At 50.2% G+C, this 22727-nt stretch overlaps 1 protein-coding gene across 1 annotated transcript in view; it reads left to right on the top strand.

The window, feature by feature from the left end:
- The window catches only part of RANBP17 (RAN binding protein 17), a 1191453-nt gene that overhangs the window by 233365 nt on the left and 935361 nt on the right, over positions 1-22727 (top strand). The window contains exon 11 of the mRNA XM_085617873.1: positions 17745-17917. Within this exon, the coding sequence (XP_085473999.1) occupies positions 17745-17917 (173 nt within the window). The remainder of the gene's footprint in view (positions 1-17744; positions 17918-22727) is intronic.

Here is a 22727-nt window from a genome sequence, read left to right on the forward strand (position 1 = left end):
ACCGCTCCACTCCAGGCGACCCAGCGTTTCCGCCCCGCTCCAGGCGACCCCTTCCCTGAGAAGTTGGTCTTCCAAACCTCATCATCAAAAGGTGCATTCCCTTCTGCTTCTCCAGAAAGGAAATCCAAAAAGCTGCACCACCTTGGGACAAGGATATTGTGTTCCTCCAGCTTGGCATTGCAGTCTGTGAATACCACTTGCCTTGTGGGCCGATACTCCCATACTATCTGGGATACGGTAGTGCCGGTGCTGCCTCAGTGCCCGGAGGAGGCCCAGGCCGTTCCCTCTCAAGCAGTTGCGGACGGGAGAGTCGCAGCCAAATTCACTATCCGATGTGGATTAGACATGACCGACTCACTGGACAGAACGACTGCCACATCTGTAGCTCTTAGACACTACACCCGGTTGAGGACTTCCGTCTTCTTGGGGGATGTCCAATCTTCTTTGATGGACATGCCCTTTGATGGCACTCGCCTTTTTGGCAACAAGGCAGACTCTGCGCTTGAGTGCTTCAAGGATTCTCGAGCTGCGACCAGATCCTTGGGCCTCACGGCTACCCACTGTCCACCTCAGTCTGCCTTTTGTCCCTTTCGTGGTAACGAAAGGCGTGCTCAGCCACGTCCTGTCCAGCCCAGCCACAGAGTCACGCAAGCTTGGCACTTCTCAGCAAGGTAGTATCGGCTCTCTTGGCCAAGGGAGCCATAGAGAGGGTCCCTGTGCCATAAGTAAGTTGTGGTTGTTATTCCCGCTACTTTTTGGTATCCAAGAAGGACAAAGACCTGCGTTCTATCTTAGACCACCGAGCCCTCAACTTCTTCCTCCGGAAGGAGAAGTTCAAAATGCTCACTTTGGCCCATGTCCTGTCTGCCTTCGACCCAAGAGACTGGATGGTGGCGTTTGACTTGCAAGAAGCATATTTCCACATCCCCGTCCTGCCAGCCCACAGGCATTACCTACGGTTCACTGTGGGCCATGAGCACTTCCAGTTCACCATTCCCACTTTTGGTCTTACCTGTGCCCCTTGGGTGATCACAAAGGTGATGGCTGTGGTCGCAGCTCATCTGCACAGATCAGGGGTTCAAGTCTTCCCCTATCTTAACGACTGTCTGTTGAAGGCAGGCTCACCCCAGGCTGTCGTCTCCTAGCTACAGACTACAGCAGACCTCCGGCACTCACTGAGGTTCACTATTAGCGTGCTGAACTCCTGACTCCGTTTCAGACGCTCCCTTTCATCTGAGCTGCTCTGGACACGGTGCAGTTTTGTGCCTTTCCTCCTGAGCAGAAAGTCTGGGATATTCAGGCTATGATTCTGATATTTCAGCCTCTATCCCAAGATTTCGGTGAGAATTACTCTTCTGCTGCTTGGCCTCCTGCATCCTGCTGGTGGATCATGCCCGATGGCATATCCAGGCTCTGCAGTGGGACCTGAAGTTCCATTGGGCGCAGACTAAGTCCAGATCTCAAGAGGGAACTACGCACCTATTGCAGTGGTGGCTAACATACCAAAATGGGTCAGAGGCAGATTCCTCTCCCTTCTTCAACCAGATCTAACAGTGGTGACAGATGTGTCACTCCTGGGATGGGGCAACCATCTGGGAGAGGCGGAGATCAGAGGCGTATGATCTCCAGTGGAGTCCGCTCTCCATATCAACCTTCTGGAGCTCTGGGCGATCAAACTGGCACCAATAGCATTCCTTCCCGCTCTCAAGGGGAAAATGGTGCAGGTGTTCACCGGCAATACCACGGCCATGTAGTACTGGAACAAACAGGGCAGGGTGGGGTAGTGGACCCTTTGTCAGGAGGCTGTCCACCTCTGGACACGGCTGAAACATCAGGGCATAACCCTGGTGGTTCAACACCTGGGGGGTTCTCTGAACACCAGAGTGAAGAAACTCGGCAGATGGTGTCTGGTCGATCACGAATGGCATCTCACCCTGGAGGTGGCGCGAGGTCTCTTTCAGCGGTGGGGAGAGCCTTGGTTAGATCTGTTTGCCTCCGAAGAGAACGCGCAATGTCCAAAGTATTTCCTGTTGGAGTTTCCAAGGCGGCGAACGCTCGGCAATGCTTTTCATCGCAAGTGGAGGTTTGGACTCCTTTACACCTTTCCACTTATACCACTTCTGCCAAGAGTGCTCAAGAACATCAAGCACAACCGTGCTCAAGGTATTCTTGTAGCTCCGGATTAGACACAAAGAGTCTGGACTTTGACCTACTGAGCATGGCCATTGATCCTCCGATCAGACTGCCCCGTAGGGAGGATCTTCTCTTGTAGCAGCAGGGGGCAGTTCTTTACCTAAACCTGTCCAGCCTCCACCTCCTCGTGTAGAGATTGTGCGGTGGCAGTTGATAGCTTTCGACCTTAAGCCCGAAGTCTGCGATGTTATCTTGACAGCCAGGAGTCTCTTCACTGAAATGGTATGTGCCTGTAGATGGAACAAATTTGTGGCATGGTTCTCAGCAAAGGCTGGTGATCCCCTTTGTGCTCCTCTTTCAGAGGTCCTCTTGTATATACTTTCTTTGGCCCAACAGCGATCTGCATTGGGCACTCTGATGGGCTATCTTACAGCTGTTTATCCTTTTCTACGCCTTCCAGATCAGCCTTTCTTATTTAAGTCTTCTACTGTTTCTAGGTTCTTACTCATTTGTTTCCTCCGTCTCCCTTCATAATGCCACAATGGGATTTAAATTTGGTGTTAATCTTTCTCATGTTTGGTATCTTCGAGCCCCTTCATAATTGTCCGCTCAAGCTGCTGACTCTCAAAACTGCTTTTCTTATTGCCATCACCTCTGCTCGTAGGAATAGTGAGGTTCAGGCCCTGTCTTCCAAGCCCCCCTTTCTCTCTGTCCATCTGGATAAAGTAGTGCTTCGAACAAAAGCTTAATTCCTTCCTAAAGTGGTCACGCGCTTTTGTGTGGGACAATCCTTCACTTTGCCCACCTGTTTCCGCATCCCTCCAAGGAGGAGGAGAAACTCCACCGTCTGGACCCAAAATGTGCGTTGTCTTTTTATCTTGATCATACTAATACTTCCCGGTGGATGATCAACTCTTCATTGGCTATGTGGGCTCCAAGAAAGGTCAGGCTGTTGTAATATGGACCATCTCTGGAAGGGTTGTCCTCTGCATTAAAATATGCTATGCTTTGGTGAAGAACGTTACAACAAACAAATGATGGACGGAATGCTGACAATGCAGACATTCTCCCCCAGTCAAGAGATCTGGGTTAAATCCATCGTTCTTTTGCCCACTACGCCACCCCAGTTCAGACATGGCCATATGCAAATCAGTCTTGACCCTGTGCCTCATGGGAACAGTCCAGCCCGAACTGCCAAGCCATGTCTTCCCTGGACCGGAATCAAGCATCCTAGGACCGGTTTCTGGCTATCAGCCGTCATCAGCCAGGATAGCTTGACTCCAGTGGCGTAGTGAGCACGGGTCCCACGTCTGGGAATACCCATCCCACTTAGGGCGAAAAGCGTTACAACAAACAAATGATGGACGGAATGCTGACAATGCAGACATTCTCCCCCAGTCAAGAGATCTGGGTTAAATCCATCGTTCTTTTGCCCACTACGCCACCCCAGTTCAGACATGGCCATATGCAAATCAGTCTTGACCCTGTGCCTCATGGGAACAGTCCAGCCCGAACTGCCAAGCCATGTCTTCCCTGGACCGGAATCAAGCATCCTAGGACCGGTTTCTGGCTATCAGCCGTCATCAGCCAGGATAGCTTGACTCCAGTGGCGTAGTGAGCACGGGTCCCACGTCTGGGAATACCCATCCCACTTAGGGCGAAAAGCGTTACAACAAACAAATGATGGACGGAATGCTGACAATGCAGACATTCTCCCCCAGTCAAGAGATCTGGGTTAAATCCATCGTTCTTTTGCCCACTACGCCACCCCAGTTCAGACATGGCCATATGCAAATCAGTCTTGACCCTGTGCCTCATGGGAACAGTCCAGCCCGAACTGCCAAGCCATGTCTTCCCTGGACCGGAATCAAGCATCCTAGGACCGGTTTCTGGCTATCAGCCGTCATCAGCCAGGATAGCTTGACTCCAGTGGCGTAGTGAGCACGGGTCCCACGTCTGGGAATACCCATCCCACTTAGGGCGAAGAGCGTTACAACAAACAAATGATGGACGGAATGCTGACAATGCAGACATTCTCCCCCAGTCAAGAGATCTGGGTTAAATCCATCGTTCTTTTGCCCACTACGCCACCCCAGTTCAGACATGGCCATATGCAAATCAGTCTTGACCCTGTACCTCATGGGAACAGTCCAGCCCGAACTGCCAAGCCATGTCTTCCCTGGACCGGAATCAAGCATCCTAGGACCGGTTTCTGGCTATCAGCCGTCATCAGCCAGGATAGCTTGACTCCAGTGGCGTAGTGAGCACGGGTCCCACGTCTGGGAATACCCATCCCACTTAGGGCGGAAAGCGTTACAACAAACAAATGATGGACGGAATGCTGACAATGCAGACATTCTCCCCCAGTCAAGAGATCTGGGTTAAATCCATCGTTCTTTTGCCCACTACGCCACCCCAGTTCAGACATGGCCATATGCAAATCAGTCTTGACCCTGTGCCTCATGGGAACAGTCCAGCCTGAACTGCCAAGCCATGTCTTCCCTGGACCGGAATCAAGCATCCTAGGACCGGTTTCTGGCTATCAGCCGTCATCAGCCAGGATAGCTTGACTCCAGTGGCGTAGTGAGCACGGGTCCCACGTCTGGGAATACCCATCCCACTTAGGGCGAAAAGCGTTACAACAAACAAATGATGGACGGAATGCTGACAATGCAGACATTCTCCCCCAGTCAAGAGATCTGGGTTAAATCCATCGTTCTTTTGCCCACTACGCCACCCCAGTTCAGACATGGCCATATGCAAATCAGTCTTGACCCTGTGCCTCATGGGAACAGTCCAGCCCGAACTGCCAAGCCATGTCTTCCCTGGACCGGAATCAAGCATCCTAGGACCGGTTTCTGGCTATCAGCCGTCATCAGCCAGGATAGCTTGACTCCAGTGGCGTAGTGAGCACGGGTCCCACGTCTGGGAATACCCATCCCACTTAGAGCGAAAAGCGTTACAACAAACAAATGATGGACGGAATGCTGACAATGCAGACATTCTCCCCCAGTCAAGAGATCTGGGTTAAATCCATCGTTCTTTTGCCCACTACGCCACCCCAGTTCAGACATGGCCATATGCAAATCAGTCTTGACCCTGTGCCTCATGGGAACAGTCCAGCCCGAACTGCCAAGCCATGTCTTCCCTGGACCGGAATCAAGCATCCTAGGACCGGTTTCTGGCTATCAGCCGTCATCAGCCACGATAGCTTGACTCCAGTGGCGTAGTGAGCACGGGTCCCACGTCTGGGAATACCCATCCCACTTAGGGCGAAAAGCGTTACAACAAACAAATGATGGACGGAATGCTGACAATGCAGACATTCTCCCCCAGTCAAGAGATCTGGGTTAAATCCATCGTTCTTTTGCCCACTACGCCACCCCAGTTCAGACATGGCCATATGCAAATCAGTCTTGACCCTGTGCCTCATGGGAACAGTCCAGCCCGAACTGCCAAGCCATGTCTTCCCTGGACCGGAATCAAGCATCCTAGGACCGGTTTCTGGCTATCAGCCGTCATCAGCCAGGATAGCTTGAAGAAGGAACCTCCTGTGGAGTTTCATGCTCACTCCACTAGAGCAACAGCGGCAACCACTGTGTTGGCACATGGAGTCCAACTCCTTGATATCTGTCAGGCAATGACGTGGGCATCCCTGCACATGTTCACTAGACAAGTCCGGAGGGACGGGTACTTTGCCAGTTTGGTAATCCAGGACTTCCTAGTTTGATCTTGGTTCAGAGACCCTTCTCCGGGGATGGTATTGCTAGGGTATCTATTCTAAGGTAAGAAATCTACAATTCGATGTATCTCTGCACCTTCTTAGTATTGTTCACTCTGGTAGCATGTGATGAGCATGTTTAATAAAAAGATTTATTTAAAAAAAAGAAATCTCCAACTAACAATCTAGCAAATGAACAAGTTACTTACCTTCTGTAACAATGTACCTGGTACAGACATATGTTAGTTGTAGATTCCACACAGGCCCACCCATCCTCCCTGCAAGCTTATTTCTAGGGATAGGAACTCCCCTAAAGAGCCTATTTTTGATGCACCAGGGGTCAGTGTCTGTCAAGGCTCTGCGCTTTTGGCGTGAAAAGTCGTGTTAAGAACTAATGTCAGCGTGCATGGGCGGCATCTATATAGGTCCCGTGACGTCATCCTGGCGCCCACGACCCCAACAACGGACGCAAAGCCGACCAACGCCACCTCCCAACGCGGAGGGTTACTGCTGATGAAAAATATCCGGATCCAGTCTAACGCCTGGGGGAAATTCTAAAGTAAGGAAACTAACATATGTCTCTAATAAATACATTGTTACCGAAGGTAAGTAACTTGTTCTTTTACACTCTCAGACATACCATCTGTCTGCTATTTATAACCAACATGAAGTCTTTACTTTCTCTTCAAGATGTCTGCTTGATTCACAGCGTTTTTGGGTCGAAGCCTACCAAACAGCCAGGATATCTGGTGTCAGACATATTGGGGACTTATTGAAAGCTTCCCTAGGAATGCATTCCATCCACTGCTTACCATTGGCTTTGTAACTCACATTTGCTTGCTTTCTATTTGCTGGCTTTATTTGTTTAAGGCTTTCCAGCATGTCTTTGTCCCTCCTATTGAGCATGGCCTGTTTACCACCTCTGTGACTGTCTCCTTGCATTTCTCCACGAGTGCTCACTTTCTGGGTACTCTTGTTTACTTTTTTTGGGAGACACTCCATGGAAGAGGTTTCCATCCTCGTATCTTTCTAGTTGATTGATTCTGCTTATGTCTGCCACTACCAGAGGCCTGTGAGGAGCATGTTGTATCTACTAGTTTGTTTAGTTTGGTCATTGGGCTTTACAAATAGCATAACTTTAAGAATCCTCTTTCTCAATTACACAGCCATACATAGGCGCTGGAAGTAAGGGGGGAAGCACCCCCCTCAAAATAACCATGCTGTAGTTTAGAAGTGAATGAACCATAAACAGGTTTTTAAAGTTATTCCTCTTGTCACATTTGCTGTGGAGTCAAAGACCAAGGTCATATAATAGGCTCTGTCTTCCAAGAGGGGTTGGGGGATACATTTCTTTCTCTGACTGCAAAGTGAGAGAATTTATGTGACAGCTGTGCTGTGAAAGGCTGTATGATGTTATCTTTTTAACAAAATTTAAATGCCAGTAAATGAACTGTACAACTTTTTCAGAATAGATCAGATTTAGGAATCACAAATGAAGCACATTTTTTGTAATTCTGTAGTGTGGTGGAAACAAATATTTTAATATGATCAAAAAAATCCGTACACTAAGTGATACCCATTTCCACACATTATCGTTTTTGCGTTGTGTAGTTTTATCTCCATATCTTTGTCAGTGCAAATATAAAGGTAATTTTAGTTGAAAATGAGTTGTCTGTAGTGACAGTGCACTATCACACCATGCTTACTCCACCGTACAACACTTTGATATGTCACTCTATGCCACTCCACATCACTCTACTCTATGCTACTCCACTCCCCTACACTATTCAACACTCCACTCTATGCAACTCTACTCTAAGCCACTCTACGACCCTCCACTCTATGCCACTCCATGCAACTCCACTCTACGCCACTCTAATCCTCTCCTTTCTACTTCACTCTTTGCCACTCCAATCTACGAAACTCTACTCCACTCTGTGCCACTCTGACACTCCACTCTGAGATACTTCACTCTACAACACTCTACTCCACTCTGTCATTCAGCGCCACTCCACTGTACGCCACTCTGACACTGTGCTTGATTCTATGCCACGCCATTCCACATTAAACCAATCAAGGCCATTTTAATCCACTCTGTGCCACTCCGCTCTAAGACACTTTACTCCATTGTGCCACTCCATTCTATTGCACTCTGATACTTTATTTCACTCTCGGCCACTCCACTCTACGCCACTCTATTCCACTCTATGTCACTCCACTCCTCACCACTCTATGCCACTCCTCTCTTCTCCACTCCAGTCTACAACACCCCAATCTACGTCACTCTACTCTACGTCACTCCACAACACTTTACTCCACTCTACGCCACCCCTCCACTCTATGCCACTGAACTCCATGTCACTTTACTCCATTCTGCACCACTCAACTGTACGCCACTCCACTTCACTCTGACACACTACTCCACGCCACTCCACTCTGTGACACTCTACGCCACTCCACTTTACTCCACAACACTCTACTCTGTGCTACTCCATCCTATTCCGCTGTCTCCTTTCCAGTGTACAACACTCTATGCCACTTCACTCTTATACTTTACAACACTCTCCTCTATGCCATTTCACTATGTCACTCCACTCTGACACTCTGCTCTACTCCATGACTCTACAAAACTCTTCTCCACTCTGTGCCAACCTACACCACTCTTCTCTACGCCACTCTGCTCCACTCTATGCCACTCTCTTCTACACCACTAACGTTAAGCCATGTTAAACATCAGCCAAGCTGGTGTATGGCATGGCTAAAACACATTGGCAAGACTGATTGGTTTTGCCAATGCTTGGTTTCTCTTGATGGCCATCGTGTTTATTTTGTTTGACCAGAGTAGGAGCTTGCCATACAACGTAGTATGACATGACCTTCAGGGACACCCCGTATTGTTCACAAATGTGTTTACCCCTTGTTTTTTTTTACCTTCAATTGTTGATGCAATTGAAATCTTACTGAATAGTTGCTTTCTTCTGGGGCTGTTTTGTCTGACCTACTGAGATTTGGACGTGCAGGTGCGTTATGGTGACATATCAGGTAATTTTGCTAGGGTAATTAATAAATACCTTTTGGTTAGTAAAATAATCAAGTTAACAATTAGTGCCAGTTAAAAAGATTTGAATAGTTACTGAACATTAAAGGAAATTAAGTTAGTTGAGAGGAACCTAGCAATAGGAGAGTATCAAGTGTTAGTATTGTACAAGAACATATGTGACTTTCTTCAGTGGGAAATTAGAACAGTGAAAGAATTGTAATTTGTCCAAAATTAGTACCAAAAACACGTGTTTCTCTACACAAACCATTGTCTCAGCTTAAAATAAAATGCAGTAGGTGACTACCTCCTGCATTTGTTTTTCAATTCATGTGTTTAATTTCCGTATATTGGATAACGTTTGTAAGTATTGGACCTTTTTAATGTTTATTGATGTATACAAATAATGCACATCCTTTATGTAGACAACAGTATGTGTATACTATCTGGCTTTATCCCATGTGGATTCGGAGACAGTAATGTTCGAAAAGTTTATAATCGAGGTTAATATAATCTGTTCACTATGTTGTGGCTTCATATACAGGAATGCTGCCAATGACACAGATTTGTGTTATTAATGTGAAATGAAAGTGATAAAAATATTTTGTTAAAGTATTTCATATTTCCTGGCACCTTGGAATTGATTTTGACCCTCACCTGGTCGTAAGGATGGTCCTGTAAATTCTGAAAGGTACCAAAACGTTGACTCATGACATCAGAGGTTGACTTTTGCTGGAGTGTTCCCCAGTAACCTTGAAGGACTCTGAGCAAATAGCCTATATCCCTGGGTTTCTCTTGATGTTGCACCCCCTGACCTCGCCCCCACCACACACACACACCTTTTGCTCTTGCTTTTGTGTATTAATGTGCTGGTTTTATCTATATGAATAATTTTCATTGACGAGTTAAACGGTGAATCTTTCTCAAAAGGTTCTAAAGCATGCATAAATATGATATAGTTGTATAACTTTTTGTAATAGAAATATTTTGTGAAAACATTTTTTGTGGGTGATTTATCATTATAGTATGCACAAATTAAGTGGTACAAATGTAGTTTCTGGTGCATACTCTTGCTAATCGCATATTCATTATCACCCTCCCACTTCACCGTTCTGTGAAGTGGTCTCCTTTGCAATCTAGAAAGGTCCCAATCTAGGAATCTGTTCACTGATATAGATTGATTATTGCTGGACTCCACCGCCAAGGGTGCAAACAGAGTCAAAAAAGAAATTGACGTGAGCGCACAGAGATGGCGCTTATATGCACCACGGTTTGTCACTTCCAGAGCAGGAAGAATGCAGCACGGAGCCGCACCATGCCAGCAAATGGCGCGGGGGAGCAATTCTCTTAAAATCTTCCCGATCTAGTCTGGTGCCTGGGGATATTTTAAAGGCGAGGAATCTGAAGTTAGAGCGTCCACCAGAAACATCATTACCAGTGGTTTGACACAAGTAGGCTCTCTCAGTGGTGTAGGGTTTAAATTAACCCACATTTATATATACTGCAGTTGAAGGTTTTATTTTGCCTTTTCTTTAAGGAGTATATTTTATTTGTTTATAGTGCTTTGTAGACCACCAAAGCATGTTGTGGTGTGATTACTATACTCCCCTCAAAAATGAAATAATAAAAGATGATCTCATTCAATGGACGAGTATTTCTGGACCAGCAGGTCACAAAATGAGACTAGAGTGATGCTGCTCATTGGAGCATATCTTTGCACAAAGAGCTCATCCCAACAAATACTTCGAAGATAAAAAAAGAGTAAATATAAAAAAAGAGAAGAGGGAAATACAACATGGTATTTGTAGGTGGGTTTGTGGGCACAGACCAGTAACAATAGACTCATTGGTTTGTGCCCATGACCAGACTTTACATCATGTCAAACTGTGCTGTTTTTGTGAAATTAAATTATTAGAGTGACGACATGTAGATCTATAACAGTAAAATGTGAAAAGATTTCCCTCCAGCTAGGACAGTTTGATTAAGGTAGGTGGATCTGTGGGTGTATGTTTGATACTTGGACAAACAGCGTACACGAGTGAGCAAAAGCTCTGGTTAAATTTAAGAGCATTTCCTACTGGCTTCGACATACACTATCTTATTTAGAGTCCCATATTAAAACAGTGCGTTAATGAAAAATGTCCTAGCTATCGTAACGGAAAGTTTCATTCTATTAAGGACTCAGAGGCGAGGATTATGCTTTATCTTTCTTCACTTTAATGACAGCAGCCATTTTAAAGTCACCAAAACAAACAAATAGTCACATGAACCATCGGGAATAATACAAGAAACAATAGAGTGTCCAAGGATAGAGTGTCCTTCGTCCCTTGCACCAATCACAGGGCTCCGAGGTAATAGTAGTCCTTTGTCACTATCCAATCTCCCTCTTTCGTCGCTGAAGGCCAGCCAGCCCACAGGGTTCACAAATCTTGTTTACCCAACTTGCTTAAAACACAAAACAGAACATAAGTGAAAGCCATGGCTAAGGTTTAGCCTGTGGGGAGGAACCACAGAATAAACAGTACAGTCAACATCATATGACATCTTAATAAGCAAAACATGCTAATTACTCCAGTACGTGGGCGGGAAAACAAAGAGGCTTTGTACCCTGGGTGGGATAATCCTCGCCTCTGAGTCCTTAATAGAATTGAAACTTTCCGTTACGATAGCTAGGAAATTTTTCATTCTATGTAAGGACCGAAGGCGAGGATTATGCTTGTTTAAAGCTTGCTCACCACCAAGTGAGCCATGTCTAACCGGCTTAAAGTAAAACCGTTTAAAAGTAGAATCTGAAGACCAATCTGCTGAGTTCAGAATGTCTTCCAGACGAGCTCCCAGGGTAAAAGCCTTAGAGGCCATTGCTCCTCTGGCCGAGTGAGCTCCAAAGGCCCAAAGATCAATTCCGGCTTCTTGCATGACCCACCTTACCCACCGAGCAATGGTGGGGGAAGAAACCGCCCTATGAGACTTCTTGAGTGCAATGAGTAATTGCTGCTCCCCAGGAGGGCGAAACTCCTCGGACATGTCCTCATATGCCTTAAGGCAAGCAGCCACACACAGCTTCGAAGAATCCGGAAATGCCGGATAGGAAATGGATCTCGTCCCACACTTTGTCCGTCTGCGGACCATAAAAGTGACCCCTGTGGGGGAAAAAATGCTACTCGAAACATCCAGGGCTCTGACATCTGAAACCCTTCTGCACGAGATAAGGCCAGAGCTGCATTGCCAACTTCGCTGACAGTTCCTTTCTAGTCAAATATCTAGTCGTCTGCCAAAACAGAAACAAATTAAAAACCTGGTTAACATCCCAAAGTTGGGAATAACGAGGTTCAGGCGGTAGCAAAAGACTAATACCTCGAAGGAGACGGCAGACCAAAGGGTGTTCACCCACTGGGGACCCGTCCACCATAGTGTGGCCCGCCGAGATGGCGGAATGGAAGGTGTTGACGGTCCTATAAGCCAAACCCTCCTCCGCTAGAGAGGCCCAAAAATTCAGGATAAAGGTCACATCCGTTGCCACAGGATTGAGACTCCGTCACACACACCAACGACACCACCTTCTCCAGGTAGAGCGGTAACGCTTGACTGTGCTGTCGGCCCAAACCTTTGACATAAACTTTTCAGCCACTCCCGAAAGGCCTGGGACCGCCCAGCGTCCCCTGAAATCCTCCATGCCATGAGGGCGAGAGAGCCCTGCTGTACCAATGGGTGAGGGACTCTGTCCGGACTGAGGAGAAGAGTCAGAAAGAGGGGGCGTGGGATTGGAGAATCCCAAGAAAGCTCCAGAAGAACCGGAAACCACACTTGAGATCTCCAGATTGGAGAAATGAGAACCACATCCGCCGTCTGGCGTCGCACCTGGGCTGAGGGCCTCGTGATCATGGCAAATGGGGGAAAGGCATAGCCTTGTTCGTCCCGCCAATTCTGAAGGAAGGCGTCTGTCTGCGCTGCCAGAGGGTCCGGCCTCCAACTGAAGAATTTGGGCAGTTGGTGGTCCAAGCGAGAGGCAAAGAGATCTACTGAAAAAGGACCCCAGAGAGACTGGAGATCCGTGAATACTCCTGGATGCAACTTCCAAAGACTGCCGTCGTGGAAATGTCGGGAATGAAAATCCACGATCTGATTGTCCCGACCTGGAAGATATTCCGCCGTCACGGACACATGATGGTCCAGACAGTATTTCCAAAAATTTGCCGCCATGTCGGAGAGTGCTCTCGAGCGCGTATGGTTGATGTACCTGACGGCCGATATGTTGTCCATCTTGAGCTGTACAAAAGACCGCACTGAGTCTGTGGTCCAACACTGGATCGCAAATGATCTCGCCAACAGCTCCAGACAGTTGATGTGCAAACTTTGCTCCGACGGAGGCCACACACCTCCTGTCGTAAAGTCGCCACAGCACACGCCCCAGCCTGATCTGCTGGTGTCGGACTCGATAATGAGATCTGGCGCGGACCCGAAGATCGCACGCCCATTCCAGGCTTCCATATTGGCAAGCAACCATTCTATCTCCTCCCTGGCCTCCGCCGAGAGGGACACCTTCTTAGAGGAGACCCACAATGTGGGCTACCTGTCGGAGAGAGAGCTGGTGTTGGGAGAGAGCTCTCCTGAGCTTGTGATGGATCTTCTTCATCTTCCGGGAGGGAAGGCTGAGAGTAGCAGCTACGGAGTCTATGGAAAAACCCAGGAAAACAACCATCTGAGACGGAACCAGCATGGACTTCGTCTCGTTGATCACAAAGCCAAGGTCTTGGAGCAAATTGACGGCCGTGTGCTGCTGTTGGGACAGGGCACGAGGCCATTGAGCCATGAACAAAATGTCGTCCAAGTACACTATAAGCCACATTCCAGGTGCACGCAGCCGTTTGATCACCGGGCGCAGTACCTTGGTGAAGCACCAAGGAGCGGAGGATAGTCCGAAAGGGAGTGTGGTGAACTTGTACACCCTGTCGCACCACAAAAACTGCAGGAACCTCCGGTGTGGAGGAAAAATAGGTATGGCCAGATATGCATCCTTTAGGTCGATAGTCGCCATCCAGTCGTTCGGTCTGAGAAGGTCGCGGAGAAGATGGATGCCCTCCATCTTGAAGTGGCGGTAAATCAGCCACTCGTTGAACTTGCGCAAATTGATGCCGGGCCGTTGGCCCCCATCCGGCTTGTCCATGACAAAAAGATCGCTGAGGACACCGAGAGCATGGAGAGTGGATTGCACGACAGCCCCCTTGTGCAAAAGAGATTGAACCTCTTGGTCTACTAAAGCGTCGTCCGCTGCCGAGAATACCAGAGGGTGCGGCGGACAGGGCTGGAAGGGTTCCCCGAGAAACTCTATATGAACCCCCCGGACAGTTTGGAGTACCCAAGCGTCGCTTGTGACAGAAGTCCAAGCCTGGAAAAAATGCGCCAGCCGGCCCCCCACTTTTAGATGGAAAGAAGGGAGAACACTCACCGGAAGAGCTGGAGGTGCCGCCGCCTCTGCCACCTCGGTTCTTTCCTCGACTGCCCCTGGTGGGGTAGAAGTTGCCGAACCTGGCTTGGTCTTGGTAGGATGCCTGGTTGGAGCCTTCTCTCTGCTGGTTCGGGCGGCCGGACGAGCGGCCCTTGCCTCGTTCAGCCCCTCGGAAAACCCACCGGGTGAAAGACCTTGCGGATGGAAGTTTGCGCCCTGTCCAGGGTTATGAAAGTGTTGACAAAACGCCCCAGCTCCTTCATAAAGGGCTCACCAAAAAGTCCGCCCTGGGCAACCGGTTCTGCTTCCGAATCCGCCAGGTTACCAAGTTTGGGGTCTACTTTTATCAGAAGGGATCTCCAGCTCTCAGTCGATATGGCGCAGTTGGCATTCCCCAAAAACACCACTGCGCGCTGGGTCCAAGAGGAAAGATGCTCTGGAGAGATTAAGGCTCCCGATGATTTGGCCTCCTCAGCCATATCAAGAATTTTAGTTATGGACCCAAGAATGTCAAGGAGCTTATCTTGACAGGCCCGCCAAGACCTGTCGATACCCTTCTTAGGGTCTTTCACAAATGTTTGGAGAAACGTTGCCATGCGGGGATCAATTTCTGGGGTGGCCGCCACTTTCCCGTCTAAGGAGGGGCGAGGACACTCCGCCCGAAGACAGTTGCGCACTGAGGCCTCTAACGGCCGGCGGATGCGGCTGGCGACGTACTGGGAGATCTTGTCACAGGGTGCCCAGTCCGAAGATCTGGGATGCAAGATATCATCCGGGTCTAGCATATCCGTGCAGAGATTCTGATCATCTGCGGTAGGCACAGGATCTGCAGTTACTGGTTGCGACGGACGCCGGAGACGGGACGGGCCAGCGTCATCGTCCCCTTGAGCAGAGTCTCCTGGAGGAGTAGGTGTCGCAGGAGAGGGTTTGGTAGGTAGAAAAGCCTGCTTGAGGCAAGCGAAGGCATCAGTATCAACCCCTACTTCCTTGGCTCGCTTGGCGGGGCGGTTGAGGGTCAGCGGGAGGACCGCTAGGAGTGAGGGAGGCCGGAAGGCCCTGAGTTGCCCTGGCTAACTTATCACATGCCAGCTCAATTTTGCGGGAGAGGCGGTCTCCTAAAGGGGCCATAGCCTGCTCCACCGCTTTATGTATTGAAGAATCCACTGCGTCATAGAAATCTTCATCCCATTGTAGAGCTGTGAGTGGATCTTCTTCCCACTGGTCATCCAGGTAAGTGTCGTCCTGATAAGACTCCATGAGGGACTACAACAACACTACCAAGGTAAGTGGGAGTTAAGAAAGGAGGGGAAACCTCGTAAATTAGGGGGCTGGGTGTCAGCCTACGATTTAGCAAGCAGAGCTCGCGTTTAGGCCAAGCCCTGGGACCCACATTCCTGGTGCTGACATCAGAGGGCAGCCTGCTAACAACTTGTCCCCAGCAGGTCACAGCCTGTAATACTGACTCCCAAGAGCGTTTAGTACGCCTAAGGATACGGACCCCCGAGGCTGGGCAGAATCAAAGCTCACAGCCTCACTAAGGCAAAGTACCGACCTTACAAACAAGGCGTTCAGGGGGCGTTCAAGAAAAAGCTGCCTAAAGGCAGTGAACAGACCGCAAGCGGTGTAACAGCAGGCAGAGGCTCTGAACGGACGTGCGTTCCGAGATTCAAAAACGCGCGGAGTCTCAGGAATGCGCGTCAGCGAGGAGGACGTGCACACGCGCCCTCTAGCAGGTGAAAACACACCGCGAGCCGCCCCGATCACACAGCCGCTAGGGAGGAACACTCCCGCGGCCGTAAGCGAGTCAGCCGAGTAGCGGCTGACTCGCGTTTCACCAAACAGCAGTAGCGGCAATCCTAACAGCGCTAATGAGCAAAACAAATGTCGCGCGTCGGAAAAAAGCCGGCGCGCACCGTACCCAGAAGAGCCGCGAAGGCCCAGACAGCTGAGGGGAAAAACGATCACCAATGAAAAACCCCTCCAACACATGGAAACGCTAGCAAAGCGAGCAAAACACAGCCAGTGTAATCAAAGGCATAAATTAGAACTGTAAATACCATACAAGTACAACAGTATATCAAAATAACAGGAATATCATGAGAGGAAATCAAAACAGGACTTATCTGGCTGCAAGCAGCAAAGAAAGAGGGAGATTGGACAGTGACAATGGACTACCATTACCTCGGAGCCCTGTGATTGGTGCAAGGGACGAAGGACACTCTATCCTTGGACACACTATTGTTTCTTGTATTATTCCCGATGGTTCATGGGAATATTTGTTTGTTTTGGTGACTTTAAAATGGCTACTGTCATTAACCCCTTCGCCGCGGCAGGAATTCCGCCGTGGCGCTGGGGGGGGTTTGGGGGCAGCGCGGTGGCGCTGTGCTTGTGACGGAACCGCTCCGTCACGAGCCACAGTTGAGCTGTGCTCATGACGGAGTGGTTCCGTCACGTCTCCGCCCACTGCGCTAATCGCCCACACAGGTGGGGAATTAGCGCCGCGTGGGCGGAGCGGCGGCCAACGGCCGCAGCATGACGGAACCACTCCGTCATGAGCACAGCGCAACCGTGGCTCATGATGGAGTGGTTCCGTCATGAGCAGGGAAGGGGTTAAAGTGAAGAAAGATAAAGCATAATCCTCGCCTCCGGTCCTGACATAGAATCTGCGACAGGAATGCATTAAAGCAATTGGGAGGAAAATGATTACACTCTATTTTAGGGTTATTTAGCCAACAGATGTAAAATACCTTGCATTAAGATTATTTATTTGATCAAAAATCTTGTTTTAGTGATATTCTGGCTTGCAATTTTTATGCGGTGTTGCAATATTATCACACTTTTGCAGAGCGCTATTAACGGATAACTAACATTCTGTAGAATTGGTAGAAATAAACCTAAATCCAACTGACCCATTAATTCGGTTTCTACCCAAATCGAAATGAGCATAATTGTTGGGGTTTGCAGTTGTGCAAGGTGGAGCATAGGAAAGAAGCAAGGAGGGGGAAATGAGTGACCAAACAATATAAAATCTGGTTATGACCAGTATGTTAAGAAAGTATTTTAATGTGTATTGATCAGTCCATAAGAGAACATGTAAACATTTTGGCTGAAAACTCATTCTAACTGGATTTGTTAGAAGTTTTGTGTGCTTGGCTGGATCTCAAACTCTCATTTACTGCATGAAACTCGATAAAAAACAGATCCAATTTTTTTTTTACTAGTATGTGTTAAGTTAGTATAAGAAGCACATTTTATGCAGTTTTTCCGTTATCTTCTGTGGGAGGTTAGTTTTACTTCCATTGCTTTTGCACCATTCTGTTAAAAATATATATCCCTGTAAACCTGTGTGAGTATAATTTTACTTATTTGTTTAAAAAGAAAAAAACTTTTTACTTTCCTTTTTTCAGCACTGGGAGTTTGCTCCAAACAGCGTCCACTACCTACTAACCTTGTGGCAGAGGATGGTAGCGTCAGTGCCTTTCGTTAAATCAACAGAGCCTCATCTGCTAGACACCTATGCGCCAGAAGTCACGAAAGCCTACATAACATCTAGGCTGGAATCCGTTTCAGTAGTTGTAAGGTATGGAAGTCTATTTTGTATTCGTTTGTAAAAAGTTTTTCTGAGGTTCACATTAGTATTTAGATACTTTGAGCAAAAATATTTCTGCGATCCGATCTGCAGTGTGCCACTTATTTCCAAGAGAATGAGAAGGACGGCTACTGCCAACAAAGGAATAGTGATATGGCTTGGTTTGATGCTCAGTGGCAACTACAGTTTTTATTCAAATGTGATCATAGACATTTCCATCAGAAATGTTGAAATGTTTAAGCTCATGTTGTAAAATTGTATTAAAAGTATTCCATTATTTATTTTGGGAAGAGGTAAGTACTGTATATTTTGCCTGACCACTACTGCTGAGTGGGGTTTAAAAAACAATGAGGACCGGAGTACCCCTTCCCTTCCATCGCCGAGGTAGCCTAAGGGGTTTGCAGCACGCTTTTTGTAAGGTGTATTTTAAAGCACCAATAGGCTCATTGTTAAAATATGGTTTTATCTTATTGTATCGATTCAACCCCCTGTTCGTGCGCCTCAAGGTAGGGTCCCTCCCTTAGCTCAGTGTGTGATATTTTTGTGAAATTAGATATTTTTCTAAAATTAGGACTTGCCCATTCTATGATCAATAAGGTTTCACATGGCATGGTAGTGCATTCAAGGTGCCCAGATGCAGGACTAGGATGATCAGGGAACTCTGTTTGGTCTTTGAAGCCATTTTGACCCAACATTTTTCCGCAGAAGTTCCTCCATCTGATGCTTGCCTCATCTCTCTGCTTAATATATTTGATGGAGGGGGGCATGGCCTAGCGAGCTAAGATGGCGGTCGCACCTCGAGTGTGCTTCCGGACCCCTCCGCTATATGTCCGCAATCTGCCCGTCCTGACAGCCATCCAGCCCTAAAATCCGGCGCCCCCCAATGCTGCTGCATTCCTGATGGTGGCTAGGGCAACAGCGCTTCGCTGCGATCGTCTGACTGTCCGGTCGGTGCTCGCCTCTAAAATGGCACCCCCCCGTGCCATTCGTTACCTGCCGCCTGGGACTGAGCTGCCTAGGCTTTTGCCTGAGTGTCCGTGCCGGCCGGAGAGGCCCCTGGGGAGCGGACGACCACTTAGGTGCTGTGGACGTTTGGATGCCGCTTGCCTCCTCCTCTAACTGGCCGGGCTGGGCTCCAACGTGGACTCCAGCCGACACCGGCCCACTGCTGCTGTGATCGGCGCCGCTGGTGCACAGCTGCCTTCTGACCTCCGCCCGCGGCAGAGACATCCGTAGCTGTGCACCCGGCTCCCTTGCGGCGCTGCCGTAGTATCGGCAGTCACATCGGACGGCGGGAGTTTGGGGGTTGAGGCCTGGACGCTGGGCAGAGGCCTGCGGGGAGGCTTCGAGGCTGTTTGCCCCCTCCTCTGTCCTTGGCGATGACTCCACTTTGGCTGGGGCCGGCTCCCCGCCGCCGAAATCGACACGCCTGAAGCGAGGCCGTAGCCCTGCCTGCTCCTGTGGCGGAGACACCTGCAGATGCACCCAGGCTCCCTTACGGCGCTGCCGTGGGACCGGCCGCCACGTCGGGCGGCAGAGGGCTGGAGACTGGCGGCGGTAGGGGGCACTGGAGAGGTGGAGGCCCGGCGGCCGGCAGATTCGGAGTGCGGTGAGTCCTGGCGGCGGGGGGAAGTCCTGGGACGGTTGAGAAGAGACCCCCGTGCGCCTGGGCTGCCTGTGCGATCTGAGCTCTGAGCGGTGCTGCATTCGGTCTGGCCTGTTGCTCCCCCTGCCTCATCTGCTGCGAGTCCGACCTCCTGGGCCCTGGAACTCTTTCCCGCCGTCATGCTGGGGCTGCTTCTCTACCCCTGCCTGGAGGAGACCTGGTGAGGTGGTGCCGCCTGCGTCTGACGAGGGGCTCCCAGAGAGGGCTCTCTGCCGCCTGCCTTCCTGGTGCTGTTCTTGGGCCTGTCGCACTGGCGTTCCCTTGCCGGCCTAAACCCCAGCCATCTCTACTCCGCCTTTGAGGGGCTGCGGCGCGGAAGAGGTGGGTGTTCGACTGCACGCATCGAGTGGTGTGGGGCCCTTTACGCTGGCCCCCTCCATTACCCCCTAATCTGTCTTGGGCCACATGCTGAGGATTGTAGGTCCTGCCGCGCGGAAGCCCTAGCCACCAGATCTGGGACGACCCTCCACCGTGCTGCCTCTCGCCAACACTGGGACCCAGAGGAGATCCAATCGGCCGCAACTATCACGCAGCGTGAGGACTAACAGAGAATTCCCTCCGCCATCCACCCTACCTTGATCTCCCTGAGAGCGCCTAGCACGGCACTAGAACCACAAGCACGGAGACCTTGCGGCGGCCCTGGGTCCATACCTCTGCACCATTGCGCCTGATCTGGGGCCTCGCCGGGGGTGGCCAAACCGATCCACATATTGACTGTCATGGGGTCCTGGGATGGCCTCCTCCTTTGCCCCTGTGATCAGCTTGCTCCTGCCTTCTTTGAACTTGATCGGTGCCCCCCTGCCATGGAGACCATCTGAAGGAGCGGCAGGGCCCTGGCCCCGTTGAGTGACGATCATGGGCCGATACACGGCAGACAAGACCCCGGCCACGCAGACCAAAATGGACTGCTTCACCACCACGGATGCCGGGGCGGTCGGGGGAACCGTGGATAGAAAAGCCCCACCGGCCGCAGACCTGTCTACCATCCTCCAGGCTGTACATGCCTCGCAGTCCTCCGTGGAGGGTAAGATTGCTGAGGTCTGGGTTGACATTACCCTCATTCGGCAAGATCTGCGGAACGCAGTGGCCCGGATCACGGAGACCGAATCACGCATCTCCGCGGTAGAGGACGACGTCCAACAGCTTAAGGAGCAAGTCACCCGCCTCCAGTCCCACACCCAAGAGATGCACCAGAAGGCAGAAGATGCAGAAAATAGGTCCCGCCACAACCTTTGCCTGGTGGGGTTCCCGGAGGGTGGAGCAAGGCCGTCCTGCGGACTTCATGGAAAAGTGGCTTCGCTCGTTGCTCCCCGAGGGCTCCCTCTCCCCGTAGTTCACGATTGATCGAGCACACAGCTCTCTTGCCCCTAAACCGCCCCCGGGAGCATCCTCATGCGAATTCTCAACTTTAAGGACCGCGACTCTATCTTAACCGAGGCCTGCAAGCAGCAGTGTCTTCGTTATGATTATCACACAATCATGATTTTCCCTCACTATACTCGGGAGGTCCAGGGTCACCGCCGCTCGTTTGGTGAAGTCAAGCAAATCTGCGTGCCCTTAACATACAGTATAGGCTCCTGTTTCCGGCACGCCTGCGAGTGGTGTTCTCCAACAGGACCCTATTCTTTGATACCCCTGAGAAGGCCTGCACTTGGGCCATGGAGGAACGTCCCCTGAGGGCCAAGGACCGAAATCCATCATCAGGTGGCATGATTGGTGGGTCTGACAACCAAGAGGCTCCCAGCCCCAACGCAACCGCTCACAAAGACGCCGCGGCCAGAGGCGGACCCTCTCAGACTCTCCATTGGGCCCCTCTCGGCAGCCGACTCCACTTCCTGGAGAGCCTCTGGGTGTGCGGCGGTCCGGCTCCTCGGGCCGTCTGTATCCTGGGAGTAGCTCGCCCCTGCCTTCGCTGCTGGACCTCCCAGACACTGACCTGTCGCGCAGCCCAATGCTCCTCAGGGATCCCGCATGTGCTCGTTTCTGCCTGCTGGGACTGGCTCCCCGGCTGGAGGCGGCGGCTTGGCTCATCACTACTCCAACTCCAGACAGACTTAACTATGCACATCCTGCTAAGAGGAGGGGTCCTCCACGTTTCCCAGTCCCGAGCGTTTTAGTTTGGTCTTTGCTAGTTTCCACTGTTAGGGCGACAGATGCTTCTGTTCCTGAAGTATAGGGTGTGGGGTGGGGTTGGGTTCGGGTGGGGGGACCGTTGTCCTGGGTTTTATTGTTTGGTTTTTTGTTGTTCTCATGCCAGCACTTCTGCCTCGTTCTGCAACGTCCATACAGTGACCGACATTGTCCTCCTATGTCTTACACACCACGCGCTTGCAATAACACGCTCCCTGCGCGTACCGGGTGCTTGGCCACTAATCCAGCCTCTCCATGTCTGACGCCCACACCGGTTTAGCATCGCTTCATATTATGTCATGGAATGTTAATGGCCTCCTAGATAAGGTTAAGCACACTGCAGCCCTGCGGTATGCCCAGCGACACAATGTAGACATATTGCTGCTTCAGGAGACTCATCTAGTAGGCAACCATTGCCCCTTTCTTGTGCTCTATGGCTACGGTGGGGTTTGGCACTCTGGTTTTACCCGGGGATCTCCAGGGGTGGTGGTCCTGCAGCGCCGCGCCCTTCCTTTTGTTGAGCGTAAAGTAATACATGATCCGGGAGGCTGCTTTGTTATTCTGGAAGGGAACATTTGGACTCAATCCTTGAATCTGATAACTGTGTACTCTTCCCCCTTCTCTGCTGTCCTCCACTCTCCGGTGTCTTGCTCCACTAGTGGCCGCCCTGCCCCCGGGGACCACTGTAGTTGGGGGGACTTTAATGCGATTATGGACCCGGACCTTGATTCTGTCGCAGTCCACACTCCTTTCGAATTGGGCCGTGACTCTGGGTCTCAGGGACGCCTGGCGACTCTGGCACCCGACTACTCGTATGTTCACTCACACATCAGCCGCCCACCACACACACGCCAGACTGGACTATCTGTTTCTTCCGGCCCTGGACTGTCGGTCAATCCAAGCCATCACTATCCTTCCCAGGGGCCTAATGGACCACTCCCCAGTTACAATGCACCTGGGTAGCCTCCCGGCCTCTTCACGACCGAGCTGGCGGCTCAACGCCTG

The sequence above is a fragment of the Triturus cristatus genome, chromosome 7 (genome assembly GCF_964204655.1).
Source record: "Triturus cristatus chromosome 7, aTriCri1.1, whole genome shotgun sequence".
Lineage (NCBI taxonomy): Eukaryota > Metazoa > Chordata > Amphibia > Caudata > Salamandridae > Triturus > Triturus cristatus.